The 19,043-nt window shown below is 48.6% G+C and overlaps 2 protein-coding genes across 3 annotated transcripts in view; one reads left to right on the forward strand and one right to left on the reverse strand.

The window, feature by feature from the left end:
- Positions 1-1,756: 1,756 nt before the first annotated feature.
- Positions 1,757-6,357, forward strand: DUSP4 (dual specificity phosphatase 4; the record flags this gene model as incomplete). The annotated part of the gene is made up of 4 exons (XM_082315323.1): positions 1,757-2,150; positions 4,970-5,106; positions 5,525-5,744; positions 5,972-6,357. 4 exons carry the CDS (start codon positions 1,757-1,759, stop codon positions 6,355-6,357), a joined length of 1,137 nt encoding a protein of 378 aa, XP_082171449.1.
- Positions 6,358-7,732: 1,375 nt separating this feature from the next.
- Positions 7,733-19,043, reverse strand: part of TNKS (tankyrase) — a 145,771-nt gene continuing 134,460 nt past the window's right edge. For both annotated transcript variants that reach the window (XM_082316288.1, XM_082316287.1), the window contains exons 23-27: positions 18,051-18,125; positions 16,724-16,829; positions 15,676-15,862; positions 14,738-14,894; positions 7,733-12,880 (exon numbers count right to left, since the gene is read on the reverse strand). In XM_082316288.1, the coding sequence (XP_082172414.1) occupies positions 12,794-12,880; positions 14,738-14,894; positions 15,676-15,862; positions 16,724-16,829; positions 18,051-18,125 (612 nt within the window). In that variant the 3' untranslated portion in view covers positions 7,733-12,793. The remainder of the gene's footprint in view (positions 12,881-14,737; positions 14,895-15,675; positions 15,863-16,723; positions 16,830-18,050; positions 18,126-19,043) is intronic.

The raw sequence follows: 19,043 nt of genomic DNA on the forward strand, positions 1-19,043 counted from the left end.
CACATGGTAGTGGCCAACATCTCCTGCCCAAGAGCAGCAGAGAAAACAGCATAATTTGGCATCAGCTCTTGAGTAAAACTTCCTAAGCTATTTTTGATGGGCCAACTTGAGTTCAAGTCATACTGCTACGAGAGCATAATTTTTAATTAGTTCGAAATCACATTCTCAGTTTGAGTTTTTTGGTCTCTGACAGCATTCTTTAAAGGAAGAAAGCATGTCTCTGGCATGTCGCTGGCCAGCCAGAGTCTGCTTTACCTCAGTAGAAACAGGTTTCTTCTTTCCTTGTGTCTGATGCAGGTTGGAAGGGGAGAAAATTAACCTTCCACCCCTGTTGTGTTGGGCAACAGGCTCAAATACATTAATGGAGTGGAGTGTATTGCACAAATGGCAGCTCTGTTTCCCACATGGCTACTCTGATTCGGCTTGGCTAGCCAAGGGTTGGCACAGCACGCAACAGCCAGGGGTACAAAGATCAGGCTGACGCAGATGGAGGGGAGAATCCGGCAGCGGTCGGGGAGCAGGGCGTAAGGGAGAGGCAGCAGCGGGACGCAGGGGCGTCACCAGCTGTAGGCCTCCAACGTGCACAGCAGGGTGGATTCCTCCCGGGCGGGCACGCACAGCGAGGTGTCACCCTGCCTTGCCCGGCTAAACAGCTACTGGGCATGCGGGGCAGGGGAAGTCAAGCTGCCTGTCCAAATGCTGCCCTCTGTGGAAAGCAGTGACCGGGGCAGATGGGCTTGGATGAACATTGGGCCCTTAACCTTACACCACGTCCAGGTGCACGCTGGGGTAGCTGAGCGCCTTCAGGTCTCTGAAGCAGGCTCACCTGGGACTGCCCAGCGCCTGCTTGCAGGAAACGACCTGAGCACCGTTGCTGGTGTTGGGGTTTGCCGCATTGCTTTTGTTTGAAAGCAGCCCTCAAGGAGACTCCTGGATGGAACGGCTGCTTGGTGTTCAGGGGGTGGTTACGGGGAGGCCCTCCTGGGGTCACGTCGGGGCTGTGAATTTGCCCCTTTGGCTTTTAGCTGAAGACACGAGTAATCAAGCGGGAGAGCCTCCCGCGGGGCTGCTCCCCAGCCACGGCGCTGCGCCGTCTGTAAGCCTCCGCAGCGAACGAGCTGCCGCCCTCCCGCAGGGAGAAGGCGGCGGTGGCAGAGGCGCGGCCGGAGGGGCCCCGCCGAGCAGCCCCCGGCCGGGCGGGCCCCGGCGGCGCAGGCGGCAGGAGGCGGCAGCCCGCGTGCTCCCCGCGGGGGGCGCGTACGCGGGTGCGCGCGGCGAGCGTGCGTCTACCCGCGCGCGCCTGTGCCCCGCGGTGCGCGCACCCCCACGTGCGCACACAGGTGTGACCCGGGCCGGGGGCGGGGGGGGCGGCGGGGGGACCCCGAGCCCGGGCAGGGCGCCCGAGGGCTGCCCCGCGCCCCGCCGCGGCGGAGCCGCTCTCCCCATGCACAAGCCGGGGCGAAGATGGCCGGCCGGCCGCCGGGCGGGCGGCTTTTCTTTTCTTTCTTTCTTTCTTTTTTTTTTTTTTTTGTTTTTTTTTTTTTTTTTTTGTGAATGGAGGCGGTGACGTCGCCCGCGCCCGCCCGCCGCCTTCCGTCCATTCATGCGGCCCCGGCGCGGGATGAATGGGCGGGGCGGGGCGGGGCGGGGGCGCGCGCGCCGGCCGCCGCCGGGTAGTAAAGGCTCCGCCGGCGCGCGCGGGGGTGCGCGAGCGGCACCGGCACCGGCACCGGCACCGGCACCGGGCCCCGCCGCCATGGTGGCCACCGAGGGGCTGCGGGAGATGGAGGGCAGCGCGCTGCGGCGCCTGGTGTGCCGCGACGAGTCGGGCCCCGGCGGCCCCGGGCGCTGCCTGCTGCTGGACTGCCGCCCCTTCCTGGCGCACAGCGCCGGCCACATCCGCGGGGCGCTCAACGTGCGCTGCAACACCATCGTGCGGCGGCGGGCCAAGGGCGCCGTCAGCCTGGAGCAGATCCTGCCGGCCGAGGGCGAGGTGCGGGCGCGGCTGCGCGCCGGGCTCTACGCCGCCGTGGTGGTGTACGACGAGCGCAGCCCGCGCGCCGAGGCCCTGCGCGAGGACAGCACCGTGGCGCTGGTGGTGCGCGCGCTCCGTCGCGACACGGCGCGCGCCGACATCCGCCTCCTGGCAGGTACCGGCGGGGCGGGGCGGGGAGGGGGGCGTGTGTCCGTGCGTGGTGTGTTTGTGGGTGCCGCGTTTCGGGGAGCGCACCCGGCGAGGCGGCGGGGCCCCGGCGGCGGGGTCCCGGGCCGGGCGGCAGCGGGGTCGGGGTGGCCCGGGCGGAAGGCGGCGGAGCGGGGCCCGAGCCCCCGCCCGGCGCCGGCCCTGGGCTGGGCTGGGCTGGCGGGCAGACCCCGGGGGCGAGGTGCAAGCCCAGTGGCACAAGGCACCGCAGGTGGAAGCGGGGCGAATCCCCCCTCGTTGTTTGGGTGCCCCCCCCCCAGCCCCACGGGGCAGGGAGGGCTTTCGTGCCAGAGCAAATGCCTGGTGTCACGCCGATGTCCCCTTGCGGTGGGCAGAGGCCCCGGGATGCCTCTGTGCTGCTTTTGCGACGACGGCAGCGATCGGGGCTTTCCCCCGCCGTGGTGTCAGCACCGGCGTGTGTGACATGAGATGCTGCGAGCAGTTGGGGCTGCCAGTCCTGAGAATTGTCTGAGATGATTTAGGGGGTGGGGATGCTCAGCTGGGGTTCCTGGATGAGCTCGGTGGGGTTTTTTCTTTTTTTGTTTACAGCCTGAGAGTTAATTTATTCCTTGGTTTACTTACAGCAGGGGTGAGGATGTGTATGCAGGGTAGCAAATCCATTAAGAGGCTTGATAGATGGAGGAGCTAGCACTTCTGTTGTACTAGATACAGTAAAAACAGCAGGAGCTGTTCCAAGGATGCGATACGACGCGCTGCTGTGGGAGCGCCTGCACAGCAGGGGCTCGCTCGGGAACACGCTTTCGGGTCCTTCGCCGTGAGCCGTCGTGGTGCTGGGAGCCAAGCATGTGGCAGGAAATGCTGCTGTGCTTCAAGGGTGGCTTTTGTCAGCTGAGGGCTTCTGGTGCCCCTGTGGCTCTCATGGGAGGTTGTTTGGGGTTTCCAGTCTTTTCTTTTTAAGGAACGGGCTCCTAGAGACTCAGTCTTGGCACTAGAGACCTCTTCCTCACTTATCACAGAGCTACTAAGATCATTGAGCTCACTTTGATTTCACAAGAGCCGTGCTAACCTAGCACTGTGCCTGTCCAAATGCAAAGTTGGTGGGTGCAGGTCACGATGAAGGCCGGGATCTGTTTTGTGCAGATCAGACTGCTGCCAGGTTCCCTGTGAAACAGCCCGGCTGGGTGTTGCTGGGCAATGGGCGCCTGCACCGTGTGGTTCCTGTGCCAGGTAAGAACAGCCAGGATCTGCACGCCGCTGAATGGAGCTGCTGGATGTGGCGCTTGATTGAACAGGCATTAGGTCTGATGAGATACGTTGAAGAGAAACACCTTTGACCGCTTGAAAGGGTCGCTTTGCCTTTCCAAGGAGGAAGCCCATTTCCACACATCACCCCAGGCAGCTTCTCCCCCCGCAGGGTGGTGTGGTGGCTGCCAGAGTGGGATGTGGTAGATCCTGGGATTTTAGGATCGGGCCTCCTGAAGATGTCTAACAGGGGCACTTGATTTTGGGTGCTCCGCCAAATCAAACCAGTAGGACTGCAAAGGGATGTCAGGCCTTGGAAACGCAGCCCCTGCAAACTGTCCTGCTCACGTGGGAGGGACAATGCAAATTTAGCGATGCATATGTGTGTTTCTGCTTTAAGGTACCAGAGCCCTTCCTTGTGTAGGGAGAGGAAACCATAAAGGACACTGGGATGCTTGTGATACTGGTCTCCAGCTGCCTAGGGATTCCTGGGCTGCTTTGCTGGAGGCCCTTGCATCCACCGGTCTCTTGAACATCCAGCCTTGTTCAGGGCAGTCTCAGAGCTAAGGCTGGCTAAGGAGCATAAGTCCTGCTGTGTGTGCTCTGGCAAGCCCAAATCTGCAGGCACAGGTCCTGCAGTTGGGGTGAGTCTTCAGAAGCTATCCTGGGAGTCAGGGCTTGGTCTAGCTAGATTCCTGTGGTGATAGCAAAATACCTGATTTCTGTTGGTTTTAAGGCTCAAGGTCAGACTACAAGGATATCAGGGTTGTTGATTTGATTTGAATGAGAGAAGGAAATGTCACGAGAAGTGTTTATTTGCAGCCAACACTGCAGTTTCCCTGTCCTGGGAAGTCGATGGGGTTTGCTCTTGTTTTGCCTGCCATTAGAAAGATCTGACATCACCTTTGCTTATCCCCCTGGCAGCAGGTCAAAGGAGCAAGCCGCTCTTTCACAGGGCGCTCACCTCCACGTTCAGGTCGCATGCGTGTCCTCGAGAGGCAGTGGAGGTCTCTCTCTGGAGAGTGGCTTTGCTGTTGGGTTAGCTTCACTGTACCTGGCCAGTGCTGGGGCTTCCCTGGCCTCTTGTTTCGGGAGCCCTGAGCTGGAGGGTCAGGCTGGGAAAGCGGGAGACCTCCCTGTGCTTTGTGGCAGGATGATGTTGTCTGGGAAGGCTGGGAACGGAAAAGTCTTTGGCCTGGGAGCAGCTTTTCCCATTAAAGTCAGAGGATGCTGGCAACAAATCCTCTCTCTATCATCTTGGAGAGCAACCTTGGCCTCGGTCTGGGGTTTTGGCTGATGGCATGTAGGGGGCTAAACCCTGGACCAGAGACTCTGGGCAGCCAAGAGTGTTACAGAGCTCTTGGAGCCCTTGCTCTAAGGGAGTGGTGGGGCCTCAGGGATTCTCCCCTTGCTGCCAGGAGCCTGGCTGCTCATCCTGGGGCAGGAGACCACTCTCCATCACTGTAGCATCATCTAGTGGTGAAGGGCACGGTGAGATGCGTCAGCTCTGGCTATGCTGTTCTGCAGTTCCTGGGATAATGCTTCGTGCCTCTCTTCTTGCAGGGGGTTATGAGCGCTTCTCCTCGGAGTACCCCGAGTTCTGTGCAAAAACCAAGTCCCTGAGCAATGTGTCACCCCCCACCAGCGCTGAGCCCCTGGATTTGGGCTGCAGTTCCTGTGGGACCCCCCTTCATGACCAGGTATGTCTAGAAGTCCAGTGCTCAGCTACTTTGACTGCTCCTTCCAGCATTGCAGCCTGGTCCTGCTGGAGTCCCTCTGCTCTCCCTCAGCTGAGGCCTGCAGAGCCAGAGCCCTGCTCCCTTTCCTCTCATGGGAGAGCGTGGTGGTCCTCCTGACTCCAGGGTGTTTGTGCTCCGTGGAGAGCGGACAGGCCCAAATCCCATTAACCACACCTGCTCATTCCTGAATGGGATGAAGAGAGGGAGGGCTGAAATGGGTTTAAGAGCTCAGAAAGGCAGCTTCTGCCCCCTCTTTTGAGGGCCCTGGATCAGGTGCCAGGTTCCTGCACTGCTCGGGGCCTCCAAGCCTTCTGGATGCGTGTCGTGTCCACTGCTGTCCCCTGGTCACCCCCATATCTGTTGTTTTTCTCTGTAACAGGGTGGCCCTGTGGAAATCCTTCCCTTCCTCTACCTTGGCAGCGCCTACCACGCCGCCCGGCGGGACATGCTTGATGCTCTGGGCATCACAGCCCTGCTGAACGTCTCCTCAGACTGCCCCAACCACTTCGAGGGGCACTACCAGTACAAGTGTATCCCTGTGGAGGACAACCACAAAGCTGACATCAGCTCCTGGTTCATGGAGGCAATCGAGTACATCGGTGAGTGCCTGTGCAGAGGAGCTGTGTCCGTGTGTGTTTCACTGGGGATGAGGTTCCTGCCTCAAAGACCCGGAGCCTTTGGCTCAGAGGGGACTGGGGTCCAGCAGAGTCCAGGCCATTTGTCGCGCTGGTGGGAGGGAGGCCAGCCACCACCTGCAGCTTTGGCGCGGGGCTGCGCTTTGTTGGAAGGGCGTTGGTCTCACGTCTCATCCCCTGTTGCCCTCCAGACTCGGTGAAGGAGTGTTGTGGCCGGGTCCTAGTCCACTGCCAGGCTGGTATCTCCCGCTCCGCCACCATCTGCTTGGCTTACCTGATGATGAAGAAGCGTGTCAAACTGGAGGAGGCCTTTGAGTTCGTCAAGCAGCGCCGGAGCATCATCTCCCCCAACTTCAGCTTCATGGGGCAGCTGCTGCAGTTTGAGTCGCAGGTGTTGGCCACCTCGTGCGCAGTGGAAGCTGTCAGCCCCTCGGGGACACTGCGGGAGCGGGGCAAGGCCACCTCCACCCCCACCTCCCAGTTTGTCTTCAGCTTCCCAGTCTCTGTCGGTGTCCATGCCACTCCCAGCAGCCTCCCGTACCTGCACAGCCCCATCACCATGTCGCCCAGCTGTTAGCTCAGGGGCTGAGGCCAGCCAAGCAGATAGTGCCAGGCGTGGAGGGGGCAGGTGGGCATGGAGCCCCGTGATGTTAAGCAATAGTGCCGGACACTGCCGTTCACCCTGGACTCAACGTCTTTTTCGTAGAGAAATTTCTTACCTCATCTTGGTTTTTTTGCTTTTCAATTTTATGTTTTGAAAGCACGAAAGTTGTAAAAGCCACAAACCCTGACACTGTCCAGGCTCTTTGGGGGAGGAAAAAAATAGTATACTGGGTTTCCTCAAGTGCCTGGTCTTCATCTCTTTCTGTCCCTATTTTATTGTCTTGTTTTTTAAAAAAAAGATACACCTCCCTTTCTCCCTGTATTTCTGCCCCTAGCTCATCTGGGTTGAAAAGGGAGCATGCCCTCTTTTTACTGTGCAGCAGCCTTCCCCCCTTGCACAGAGAGACAGGGGTGGGTGCTGCTGACCTGAGCCAGTTCCACTGGGTGACAGGCAGAGCTGCAGGCAGGGCCCTGGGCAAGCGGGAGTGGTGGCACAGGGCTGCCTGCAGCCACCCTCACCCCTGCCAGTGCCTGGGGAGGCGATGGAGGAGCTGGCAGGCAGCTGCCCAGTCACCAGCTGAGCCCATTCCTGGGGGGGGGGAGCAATCTCTGTGGCTGGGACGTGGTTTGGAGGGGGAGATGCAGTCTTAAATGCCTCTTTTCTTGCCTCTGTGGATCTCTGGTTCCTGCAAGACTGAGGTTTAATCTCCTGTGGCTTAGAGAAAGAAGGGGTGGTGGAAGCAGTCTGGGCTGCTTTTGATTACTCTGTTCAGTATCCTCCCCACCCATCCCACCGCTGCCCTTCTTCCACAAGGAGCAGGATGGGACGTGGTTGGGCTGTAATGGAAGAGAGAAGCAGCCAGGTGGAGGAGAGGCTGGCCCAGAGATGTCGTCCATCCAGCAGTTTCAAACTTCCTCCGCCCCGTGACTGGTCCTTCTCCAGCTGAGCTGGGTTTCGCTTACCTGTGCAACACCACCGCAGCTTTTGGTCCAGGCTTAGAAAATGCCTCATCTTCAACCCACCCGGAGCCTTATTTCCCACCCTACCTCTCTTCTTCCCTCCAGCCCAATCCAACACACAAGATGCCTGTGTGGCTGATGTACATATGTATGGTTTTGTTCCTTTTTTTTTTTTTTTTTTTTTTAGAACTTTTTATTTATTGCCTGAGGGAGGGAGAAAACAAATCGTTTGGAGAAAATAAAAATAAAACTGTTTTCAACAGTTGTGGCTGCAGCAGGTTTGTCCTAAGACCAAGACAAAATAGCAGGTTGTGCAAACACTCCGCTTTCACAGAGCAACTGTTAAAAATGTATTTATTGAATTTTAAACTATTACAAGTATTGCAGATCAGACATTAAGCCAAGCACATTTATAGATCAAACTCGGTTGTTACAGAGATGTTACCCAAAGTCCACCATGTAGGTAGGCTGAGAACCTGCCCATCGTTGTCTTTGAGAGAGAGGGTAAAGGAGGAAATAAATAAATGATATCCCAGCTCCAGGTAATTGGCAACCAAGAGAGGAAACATACAGGGCTAGTTATGAAAACAAGTTATACAAAAAAAGGTCTAAAAACTCAGCCCCCAGGTACACTGCCATCTGGGCTGGCAGAGAAAGCAATTAGGAATGAAGATGCACAAGCTCATGGGACTGTGGCACAGAAAAATCCTCAGTTCAATTGCCAAAGCTGAAGCAAGTTCTGCAGATGTTAAAAAGAAAGTGTCAAAATTACCTTGTAATACAGAGACTCTAATCATCTCCATCGGTAATTAACGGAACCAACACTAAAACTTGCCATCAACAAGTTCAGTAAGACAAAAATAGACACATCAAAACCAGTCAGGTAATATGACCTGACAGGCATATGCATTAGTGTAATGGGAAATGCATCTCTTTTTCGCGTTTCCTACTGATTTATGGGCTCTTTCACTTTGCTTCATAAGTTTTAACACGCATATGCTGTCCCCTGACCCTCTAGGTTTCACGTCCATTATGTGTTCAGATAGGTGGGAACGCTGCCCCTCCACTGCTGCGCACGTGTCCTGCCGCTCTCGAAGATCAGGAGAGCCCTGCTCTGGGCTGCCCCAAAGCCACCACCTCTGACCATCAGTGGATTCAAGGCCAAGAGGTTCACAAGCCACTCGCTACCTGAGGCTAGAACTGAATCTGTACTTTCCAATGTCTTCCCCAGCAGGGCTGCAACATAGCTTAAAATGACTGAAGCATGCATTAGATGCATCTCTTAGATTCCTGAGCTAGATTTGCTGTGGCAAAGTAGCAGGGACAGGGAGAAACCTCACTAAAAATAAATTTGCACATTTCCTGACCTTCAGCTTCTGAGAATGGTTAGCAACGTTCAAGCTAATCTGTTTTGTGGCTGGACCCTTCCTTTTACCCATCTTTTGAAAAAATCTGTTCTGGGTAATTTCTGTTAACAGTCCCATGTGGAAATTCTAGGTAGTGTGTGTACTGCGCAGGAGCTCTGACTGCACTGCAGGGATGCAGGAGCCTTTTTTGAGAAGATTTGCTGCTGTCTTAAGTAGTTCCTGCAGGCCACGCAGTGGCACAACACGTTCACATCCCCCAGCGCTTCACACATTCACGGGGAGCGGACATCTCCTCTAACCTACCACAAACAGTAGGATCAGCTGGTTTCCACAGCCAAGGAAGCGCCCTTCTCCAGAAGCCGCTCCATCCCATACACCACATGCCTCTTCCGTGGCTGCGGCCCACCAAAGCCAGCAGTGCAGAACATTTTGCAGGGCTTTCTTTTTGCGTCAGTGTAGAATTTTGTTTTGGGGTACTCCTGTTATCAACAAGCAAAGTGTAACAGTTTGCAGGCAAAATAAATTCCTGCTGCCTAATGCAGTGGGATTCAATTGCATCACACGCAAACGTTTAAAACAGAGGTTAGAGAAACACATTGCTCGTTCCTTGGACTACAGACCAATAGTGACTGCAAAATGGCGGAACTAGTACAAGAGGTTTGTAACAGTCTCTGTGGAGCTGGGATGAAAACAGATTGGCAGATAAAAGTAAGGACAAGAAAATAAGATACACCTTATTAAGGTACTGTACTCTCTGCTTTTAATCCTACCAGAAGTTTTGCTGACAGCATTCAGACTGCAATGTCACTCTACACCAGGTACCTAATGCATCTGTCTCATGGAAACAATTTCAGCAACGGAGAGCAGAACCCTCCCTGCTTTGCTACGTGGTGAAGTTTCTTTCTCTTTTGCCTATTAAGGTCCTGTCACAAACTGCACAGCCGTTTCAAAATGCTGCCTCAGAGGGACACGGACAAAAATCAACAGGCGTGAAAGATAACTGTCCCTTTCCCCAGCAGACGCCACGTTCTGTCCCAGTGGGAATAGCTCTTTCTGGAGCCAGTGAGGGTGCCCAGGCTCCCAAGCCTATGAGCCGGCTTAGCCCCGTGTGTTCCTGCATCCTCGGTTCCTACCGTGCCTCCATTGGTGACCCAATGCTGCAAACGAGCATCCCACTATCAGGGGGCTGCCCTTCTCAGCAAGTCGAAAATCTTCATTTCTCAGAAGGCAGCAGCTGCCTAGTTATGGGGTGTGCTATTTTTAAGGTCCCATTTTCTAGAATTAGGAGGCATCAAGCTAACTCCCTCAGCTAAAGCAGCAGCATCTGTACCATAACGACCTGCCAGCTGCAGCTCTACCACCAAAACTGTGACCAGCTTTTTCATGGGTAACTTCAAAATTGAAGGGAAGATCCTCACTTTGTTTTAAACTGTAAGAGGGGCTACAACAACATACGCCAGGAGAGGAGGATGCTACTCCTGCACAGGTTTCTACGTCACACGGACGCATTATCAGGCCTGGGTATTCCTCTGTGTCTGGCCACAAACGGATAGGAGATCATGTCATTACAAGACAAAAACCACTGCAAAATGATTTCCTCACACAGCACCTTTACTCTGCACAGAACATCAGATACATTAACACTGGCAGTTCAAAGATACTGGACAGTATTTTTATCCTCTAGAAGTTCAAGGCTGCAGAAGAAATCCAGACTAGCCATTAGTTCAATCAGCACACAGGAAACAAGCAGCAAGAACAGAATCCGGTGTGGGCTTGGTGGGGTTTTTGTTTTTAGGTTTGTTCTTGTTTTTGAAAGATGTAAAGCTTTTATCTTCCACCTCCACATTAACCATTTTGCTCACCTAAGCAGCACAACTGTTTTACCATTTAAAACTATGTCTAACTGGGGATGGTGAGCAACACACTCTCACGGCTATCTGAAACCCTAGTGTAGATAGGCACATCCCCCCACTCCATTATTAACTACGTTAAAAACAAACCCCAAACTTAAATGATGAATACAAAGCTTCAAAGCCTAGTGGTGATCTCTGCAATCCTAACACTATTAAACAAGTAGCCAAAATACAAGCACCCAATTTTATCAATGAAATTTGATTAAAAGGACAACTAGGCTAGAGTCTGGCTTGGACTTTGAAGCTACATATTTAATCAGGTCACACAATGAAGCGAGAACCGTATGTCCACTGCCAGCTCAAGAAAAATAAACCCCAAAGTTCAAGATCTGTTGGAGTATTGCTATTTCTAAGGTTTTCTTTAGAGATATTACAAACAGATGATGTGCAGGTAGCCAGATGGCATCAAATGACTGATTTTACAGGGGGTGAAGTTCCTCTGCGAGGATAACTTGCTTCAACATTAATGTCTTAACGTTAAAAATGAAAATTGTGTGTCTTAACACTGAAACTGAAAAGCTCTTCAGGTTTAAGTTTGTTTTATCCAAACACATCAGCAAAATCCCACTTAGGGGGAGCACATATATTTTTGTAAACTAAAAGCACACTATTCTGTCGTTTCCTTGCTTTAAGGGGGATAAAACCTGAATGCGTGACCTGGATCATCAGATGCTAAATAGCGCTGGTTGATAGGGAAGCGTACAGCGTGTTGTGTTCAAGGAACATTTTTTTTTCTCCAGTCGTTACATGCTCAACACTGAAGCATATCTCCTGGTATTGGTTGTTAAGCAAAATATTAACATGGCTCGATTTTCAGCCTTCTCTGAAATTGTAAAAACAACGCAAAAAAGAAATCAGTTTCTACTTTTGTTAAATGCATATCTGCCATGAGGAGGGACTTCTGAAATTGTTTGATGCTGTGCTATGCAATGCTTAAAAACAACTTTCTCCTACCCAGTGAAATAGACCTGGGAACTTGTGGGGAAGGGGATTAGAGCGAATAAATCCTAGCTTTGTTCTGTGGTACACCTACAAACAAATCCACTTGCCAACTGATGCTTTAAAAGTTCGTTCTCATAAAAATGTAAAAATTGGTATTTAAAAAAACCTATTATTTTTGTAAATCCCTTAAGCTCTTCAACTGTGATGTCACACACAAAGATGTGACATGAAACTGCTATAATGCGCTCTCCCTTACCAGTCTGAAACCCATTTACTGGCTCTCATATTACAGAGGGACATGAACCAGATATGCCCTCGTGTATGCAATCTTCTGACTCTTCACCTGCTATCTCCCAGCAAAACCATACGCCACTGTAACTGGAGACCATTTCACAAACTGCATGTACTTAATAGGAGCCTTATAAAACGTTCTTTTAGAGATGCCAGCAGAGGGCATTGACCTGCTTTATGAAGTTCTTCGAAGCACAAGAGCTGGTTTTACCCTTGTGAACACTTCCTAGGGCTTCCGCCAGAAAACTCAGACAAAGCAGTGAACTGACACAATTTGTTTCCACTCTAAAGTTACACTCACTCATATCATCGTTTGCTCAGAGGTGTGCAAAAAAAAACCAACCCTATATTGAAGAACTGGACCTAGCCCCTTCTCAGATGAAATTCATATTGCATTGTTAATGATTTTAGTCAAATCGACTTTGTGCAAAATATCTTTAAGAAGGTTCTGGCTCAACTTCAGAATACAAAAGGAAAATAAATAGTTGACTAGGATCTCTTGAAAACATAAAATGAATGGTGTATGCTGAAAAGAAAATTACGGGCTTAATGCAATTTATCTGCAAATAAAATAACTAGAATAGTAGTGTCTGAAATTTTAACATGTGAGATGGCATTGATAAGATTTCCATTTGCACAATAATGTTCCCAAAGTCTAGATCAAAACAACATTATTTTACACATGGTAACTGCAGAGACTAGGAGCCTGAGATATGTTATTAAAAGGCAGTCCCTTGTAAACTTTCCTCAAAAGGAACAGTAGCAGTTGAGTATGCGAGAGTTACTCATATCGTATTCATCAAGACACCAATGCTTTATAAAAGACATACAGCTTATTTCCAGGTTCTTAAGGATTTTATATGATACTGATTTTCTGAAACATGTATCCATCCAGTCCAAGATTGAAGTCACATCCTTCTTCACTGCTCTGTAGCTACTAGGTCTTTTGCTCTGCTGCTGTTGCTGTCTGTGAGGGAGCTTCTGGTTTCACAATCTGGTATGTAATGAGATATTCTGGGTATGCCTGAAAGTTAAGTCAAGAAAAACAACCAACCAAATAACATTGCTTTATGCAAGGGTATGCTCAGCAAGTTCACATTTTGGATTTCACTAAACAGCAATCAGGAAGGACAGTGCAAGGATCAGCTCTATGTTTGCAGAGTGCAAAAGAAAAAGCAGATTTCAAACCTGGCCAGCACTAAATGGGAACTGCTCAATGTAGTTAATATCTTTGTTAATACGCTACTAAAAAGGAAGATGTTTCTTCCATGCAGACACTGCCAGAAAATGTGTGTGCAACAGGAATTCACAGTTACTCTCCTTGTTAGCTAATCCTACAGATCAGTCAGTGCCTGTAAGCTATGAAAAAATCTCAGATGATCAATGTAGTCTGACCCTGAAATGCTCACTGACTTGCCACGTGACCTGCAAATGCCTTTACTGGCAGTAAAATATTTGGCACACCCAAAGCACGTAACCCAGGTGTCTGTCCAGCGTTTTCTCAAGACAGCTGGTAGGAGGTTCAGTCCTAGAACAAAGCTGAAGTTGCAGGAGGGCAGGGCCCCATTCAGAGGAACCTAGACAGATGAGAGGAGACTGGGCCAACAGAAGCCTCATGAAATCCAGCAAGGGCAGATGCACTTGGGATGTACTAATTTCTTGTAGCATTGCAGGACGGGAAGCAGCTCTGCTGAAAGGTGCTGGGGGCCCTTGGGTGACAGCAAGCTAAAGCAGAATCAACACTGTGTCCTGGCAGTAATAAAGACTATCAGCATCCTGTGGTACATCAACAGCAGTGTAGCCAGTCAACTGAGTGTAGCAATGGTTGCCATTTATTCAGTAGTCACTAGATCACATCTAGACAACTGCATACAACTCTTGGGCTCTCCAATACAAGAAAAATGGCAACAAGCTGGAGCTAAGTTTCACGAAGGACCAATAAGATGGTCAGCGGGAGAGAGCACAGGATAAACAAGAAGAGGCTGAGGGAGATGGGCTTGTTCAGTTCAGAAAAGGGAAGGCTTTGTGGGACCTCATAGCAATCTTCCATCACGTATGGAAGGCTACCGACAAAACAGAGCCAGATTCTTTCCTGAGCTGTGCAGCAGGAGAATGAAATTCATAAAACAGGGGAGGTTCCTATTGGATAGAAAGAACGTATTTTTTGCTCTAAGGATAATTAAACAAAGGAACAAGCTGCTGAGAGAGGCTGTGAAACACCATTCTCCGAGGCCTTCAAGACCTGCCTTGTCAAAGAAAGCCCTCAGCAATCTGCTCTCAATTCAGCATGAAAAAGAGGCTGGTCTACGTGACCTCCCCAAGGTTCCTTCCAACATGAATTTATTATATAATCTTGGAGCCATCCAGAGTAGTAAGCAAACTACTTTTCTAGAGTAAGGGTCTAGCTGAGTTACTCAGATTAAAAATCACCTCCTGAAGATTGTTATGCTACTTCAGCTGCCATTTAAGGGTAGTCTCTGGCAGACAGGGACACTGTCATTGCTGGGAATCTGCAAGTTAAAAGCCCAGAATTCTCATTATCTACAAGAGCCCCAGAAATGCATGTGTTCTTGTTACTGCAGCAATGCCAGTAAAATGCAATGGGAGAACCAGTGCCTCCTGAGAGAAACAACTCTTAACAGACTCTAGCAGTGCTGCACCGGGGGAATCAGGCAATTCTGCATCATGTAAATCAGGGCAGCTCAGTGGAAAGGAGGAGCATTTGGTGGCTTGATACAGTTCACTGTTTATTTCTACATTAAATGAAAAAAATCTAACCAACCAGGCTATCACAGCACACCTGGTATGGAAACCAGTCACATCCCCTCTCCAGCTCCAAGATTTGCCCTTCCATAAACCCAGTCCTTGCTAATCCACATACCTGTTCTCCTCTATAGATAACATATTCAGCGTATGCAAGTCCATTCACGCTTGGCCGGCCAATAACAGAATGGTGCCCTGGAGGGGCATGAGCCATTTTCATTGTGCTGAACTGAAGAAAGGACTTTCCAAGGGTCACTCTACAGAAGAGCATTTGTCTAAAAGCAAAAAAAGAAAAACATAATTTTAAAATATCTTACTAGGAGTTGTATTCTTCCAGAATTATTTCAGACTTTTGAGTTTATTTTGTCACAATTAATTTCTCAAGGCTTTTTGGAGAAACACTTTTAGAAACCAGTTCTAAGGCTGTATAAAACCTGTCACCAAAAAAAAAAAAAAAAAAAAAAAAATCTTTCTTGACACGCAGAAGGGAAAACACACACTTTGTTTAGCCCTCACATGGAGGCCTGTTCTAGTTCATTTTATATAAAGCTGTTGAAAGAAGCTGATCTCTCTCTGTGTTCCTACCAGCAGGGTACGGACAAGTGTCAAAGCGCAAAAATCACATTGATCTACTCCAGTACAAAACAAAGGTGTGATTAAGTCCTGTTCACTACCTCCAAAATTATCTGATCCATAGTACAACACTGTACTGCTGACCACCACTTTGCACTGCAGTTTTGTTCTGAGAGTGCCTGGAGTTTAATTGCTATTTTCCTCTGACTCTTCATTTTCAAACTTGCTGTTTCAAGCCTCTTTCCTGAGCCACAATTCACTTTGATTTATACTCACTGTATGCTTAGATGTAATTTTTGACCTTTCTGTGGGACTCGCTGCATTTATATCCTTTCCTGTTCAGCCTTGACAAATGGAAAACAGCATTTTTCCTGCCATGACCAAGCTCAAGTGCCTATTCTTTCCCTGCAATTCATCCTGTGCCAGGATCGTAAAAACCAGGACAGCCAGAATTACGCATAGGGAACTCTGCTGGACTCATACCTGTGGCAGATGTAACAGGACCTGTCTTTGTGCGTGGGACAGCCTGTTCCTCCCCCTATCCCATACACATATTGGTTGCTTTTTGAGGAGTTCTCGGCAAAGTAAATTCCAGCTCCAAACATTCCTCCAATGTATGCATGCCTTTCATCAAATCCTTTGTGAATGATAGCATTAATAAAAGGAGACCCTAGAACAGAACGACATGAAACGATGTGTTATCATACATACTTGTTAAGCTCTATAGTAATACAGGATTCTATGTCAAGAGGAGCTTGTTTGCCTCAAATAGACCATTAAATACCAGAAAGCGTGCTCAGTCAGCTGGAAGGGGGCGATACCCAGCAGGATGCAGTGATGTGTGGGATTTATCGTTATATACCAAGATCCCACATGTGACTCATATTTCTTACTCATTTCACAGATCTCATTAAATGGCTTTCCCCCCACTCACATTTCAGAGCAATTTATCTTGTCAATGCACACCTTCTCCAGCAGTCAGTACTGGTTAAGATGGGGCAAGATGTCAGGACAATCATACCCCAAACCAATTTCCTACACAGAATCATAGAAGGATCTAGGGCAGGAGGACCCTCAGGCAACTGTCATTTGTAGGCACTTCTGGACGCTTCTAGAGAACATCTTGCTGAAACTCATGGTTGCTTTTGATTCCTTTCCCTGATGGTTGCCTGAAGTGCCAGGGTAAAATGCTTTTACTGTGTGCTGCTCCCCTCTTTTAGAAGATAGTCTGTCTTTCTCACAGAAACGCAACATCCTCCCAGCAGCTTTACTGGAAATGACTAAGATATGGCTTAGCAAAAAACTTTTTTTTTTTCTTTTTTTTTTTTAAATATATTTTTATCTAGTGTAGCTTTTCAGATTGCAGTAACCACACAGACTAACTCCACCACCCCCACACCCCTGCATTTCTAGTGTAGAAATACAATTACTGTACAGGATGGTGACACAGTAACATTAACATTGCCTGGGGTCCTTGTAAGCTTTTTTTTTTTAAAATACCAGTACATACATATATAGATCATTTCCTTACCATGAAACAACATGCGTTCATTGTGATGATTATGATTCTCCTCTGAGACCTCCTTCTGTCTGTGACAGAATCTTTCCCGCAACTTCTTGTTCACGACCTTTTGAATCTGCAGTAGTACAACAGGTCCAACCATACTTCAGTTGGAATTGAAATGGAACACAGTTTCACAGAGTTTGCATAAATTTGACAGGGAAACTAAGAGTAAAACACACGAATGGCACAAAGAAACCCCATGGCTGTTCTGCACGCAAGGCTGAAGCCTTTCAAACAAGTTGGTAGGACACGTTATAGATGGTTAAAACTAGTGTGAAATTGCAGCCTAAATTCTCAGGTTTAAGCAAGACTTTCAGGCTGCTTCCCTCAGAGCCTGTAATACCACCAAGAACTACAAACTGTCTGAAACTCCTTCCTTCTCTGCCTTGACCTCTGTTGAACCATCTGGGCTAGCTTTTGAAGCTTGCTGTCTGGTTTAGGTTGAATTTTTATGAAAAGAAACAACTTCTGAGGAACGAAATTAGGAGATGTGCTGTTCAATCTGTCTTGAGATATCGTTCCAGACACATGCTCTAATACCACTGTGGCTTGTGTAAAGGACTTCACCTTTGGTTGAGAGTAGGTTGGAAGCAAAGTTTGCTTCAGGACGTATGATCTACTGGGCCAAGTTGCAAAGGCTCTGCACAGGCTCACTTTTCAAACAGATTACAGCAGGGGTTTGCTAGAGCTCAGGAACTGAGTTCTGTTCTGATTTCCTTCATTTCCTCCTCCCCCCAAAAAAGGAACCAGAAAGCGTACTTTCCCTCAGAAAGACAACATTCCATTTTCTGATATGCCAGGGCTTGTAAAAGGTGTTTTTCTAGTTGGCAGGGGCAAAGAAGAAGGTGTCAAGATCCAAAGTAGCATAGGGAGATAGACACTTTTAATAAAAAGTCATGCTCATCCTTTCCGCCTCCCCAAAAATCTCCTTTAAAAAGGCAAAGGACTACACTGAGAAAAAAAATCTGTGCTGCAAAGTCAAATACAGAAGTTACAGATCTCTGAAATTAAATCAGGCTGTGAAACATAAGTCAGGCTCTTCACTAATTCTGTCTTCAATATCAGTTCTTCAGACTCCTTTAAGAGTACAAATGGATACTTCTCCCTCATTCCATGTGCAGAGCACACTATCAGTCCAATTTTAGTATATAGCACTTGCTTTAACTTGGCTCCTGAGTATTATTTCAAAAAAGAACTTTAAATATAAAAAAAGTGATCCATTAAACCAATTCTGGCTGCTTGCTTAAGTACCAACTTATTTTACAACACAGAATTAAGAGGTTTTGAAACTTACCCTGATGACATTGTACCTGTTGAAGATTCCGCCAGCATTTCCACCATCCCGATGCTCCCGGATTGTACTTTGCATCTACATACATGAACACAACTGAATGTTCAGCACAGAAAGCTTGCTAGCAAGGCAAGTATTCATGCACTATCTCAGTATATCCCTGCCAACAACAGACAATCTTGATTGAAAGTTAATTAAAAGGTGTAAAAAAAAACCCCAAACCCACAACTCAATTTTAAACTGAGGTACACCCTTATTTCTCAGGCACCCAACGCACTATGCTGTTCCACAATAGAGAAGTTGGATTATGCAATTATCCAATCTTGTAATAAAAATCTACATAGGAAAAGAGAGAATAGCTGTGCTTGCTATCAAAATTATACACAACTAGAAAACCTACTTTAGATTAGAAAAAAAAAATCTTTGAAAATGAATATACAAAAAGATCATTTTCCAAGGAATAACAAATGTTCCTAGTGAGTACAGTTTGTATTTCTTAGTGATAGGAAAATACTTGCACTGTAAATTTTCCTATGTCATTAGCAGCCCCTGAAAATTTCAACAGTTTCATCGTGTCTTTTCCAGAGGTATTTATAGCTACAGCAACAACATTTAATAACAGCTCAAATAAATACCCCGATTTACTACAGCAGACAAGTGACCTTTTCTGTCAGAAAAGTTTATACAAAAGATCTGCACAAACTCCAGTTTACAGTTACTAATCAATAATATTCCAGGCTAAACTGGCAGCAATCCTGAATATCTAGACTTTTAAAAAGACTCCAAATGCTTTTGTCCTACAGTGTAGAAACACTACACAAATAGCAAATGCACAGTAAAATGGAGTTTCTTCCAAAAACAACTCTTCAGAAAGTCTCTTTTCTGTTATGATTTTTCTTTCCAAATGGTATCTGCTTGTAGTTTACTTAAATAAAAGAGCATGTGTGTGTGGGAGGCAAAATTACAGTCAACTATCAATTATCCAAGAGCTGTTTA

Source organism: Platalea leucorodia (genome assembly GCF_965183815.1).
Source record: "Platalea leucorodia genome assembly, chromosome: 6".
NCBI classification, from domain to species: Eukaryota; Metazoa; Chordata; class Aves; order Pelecaniformes; family Threskiornithidae; genus Platalea; species Platalea leucorodia.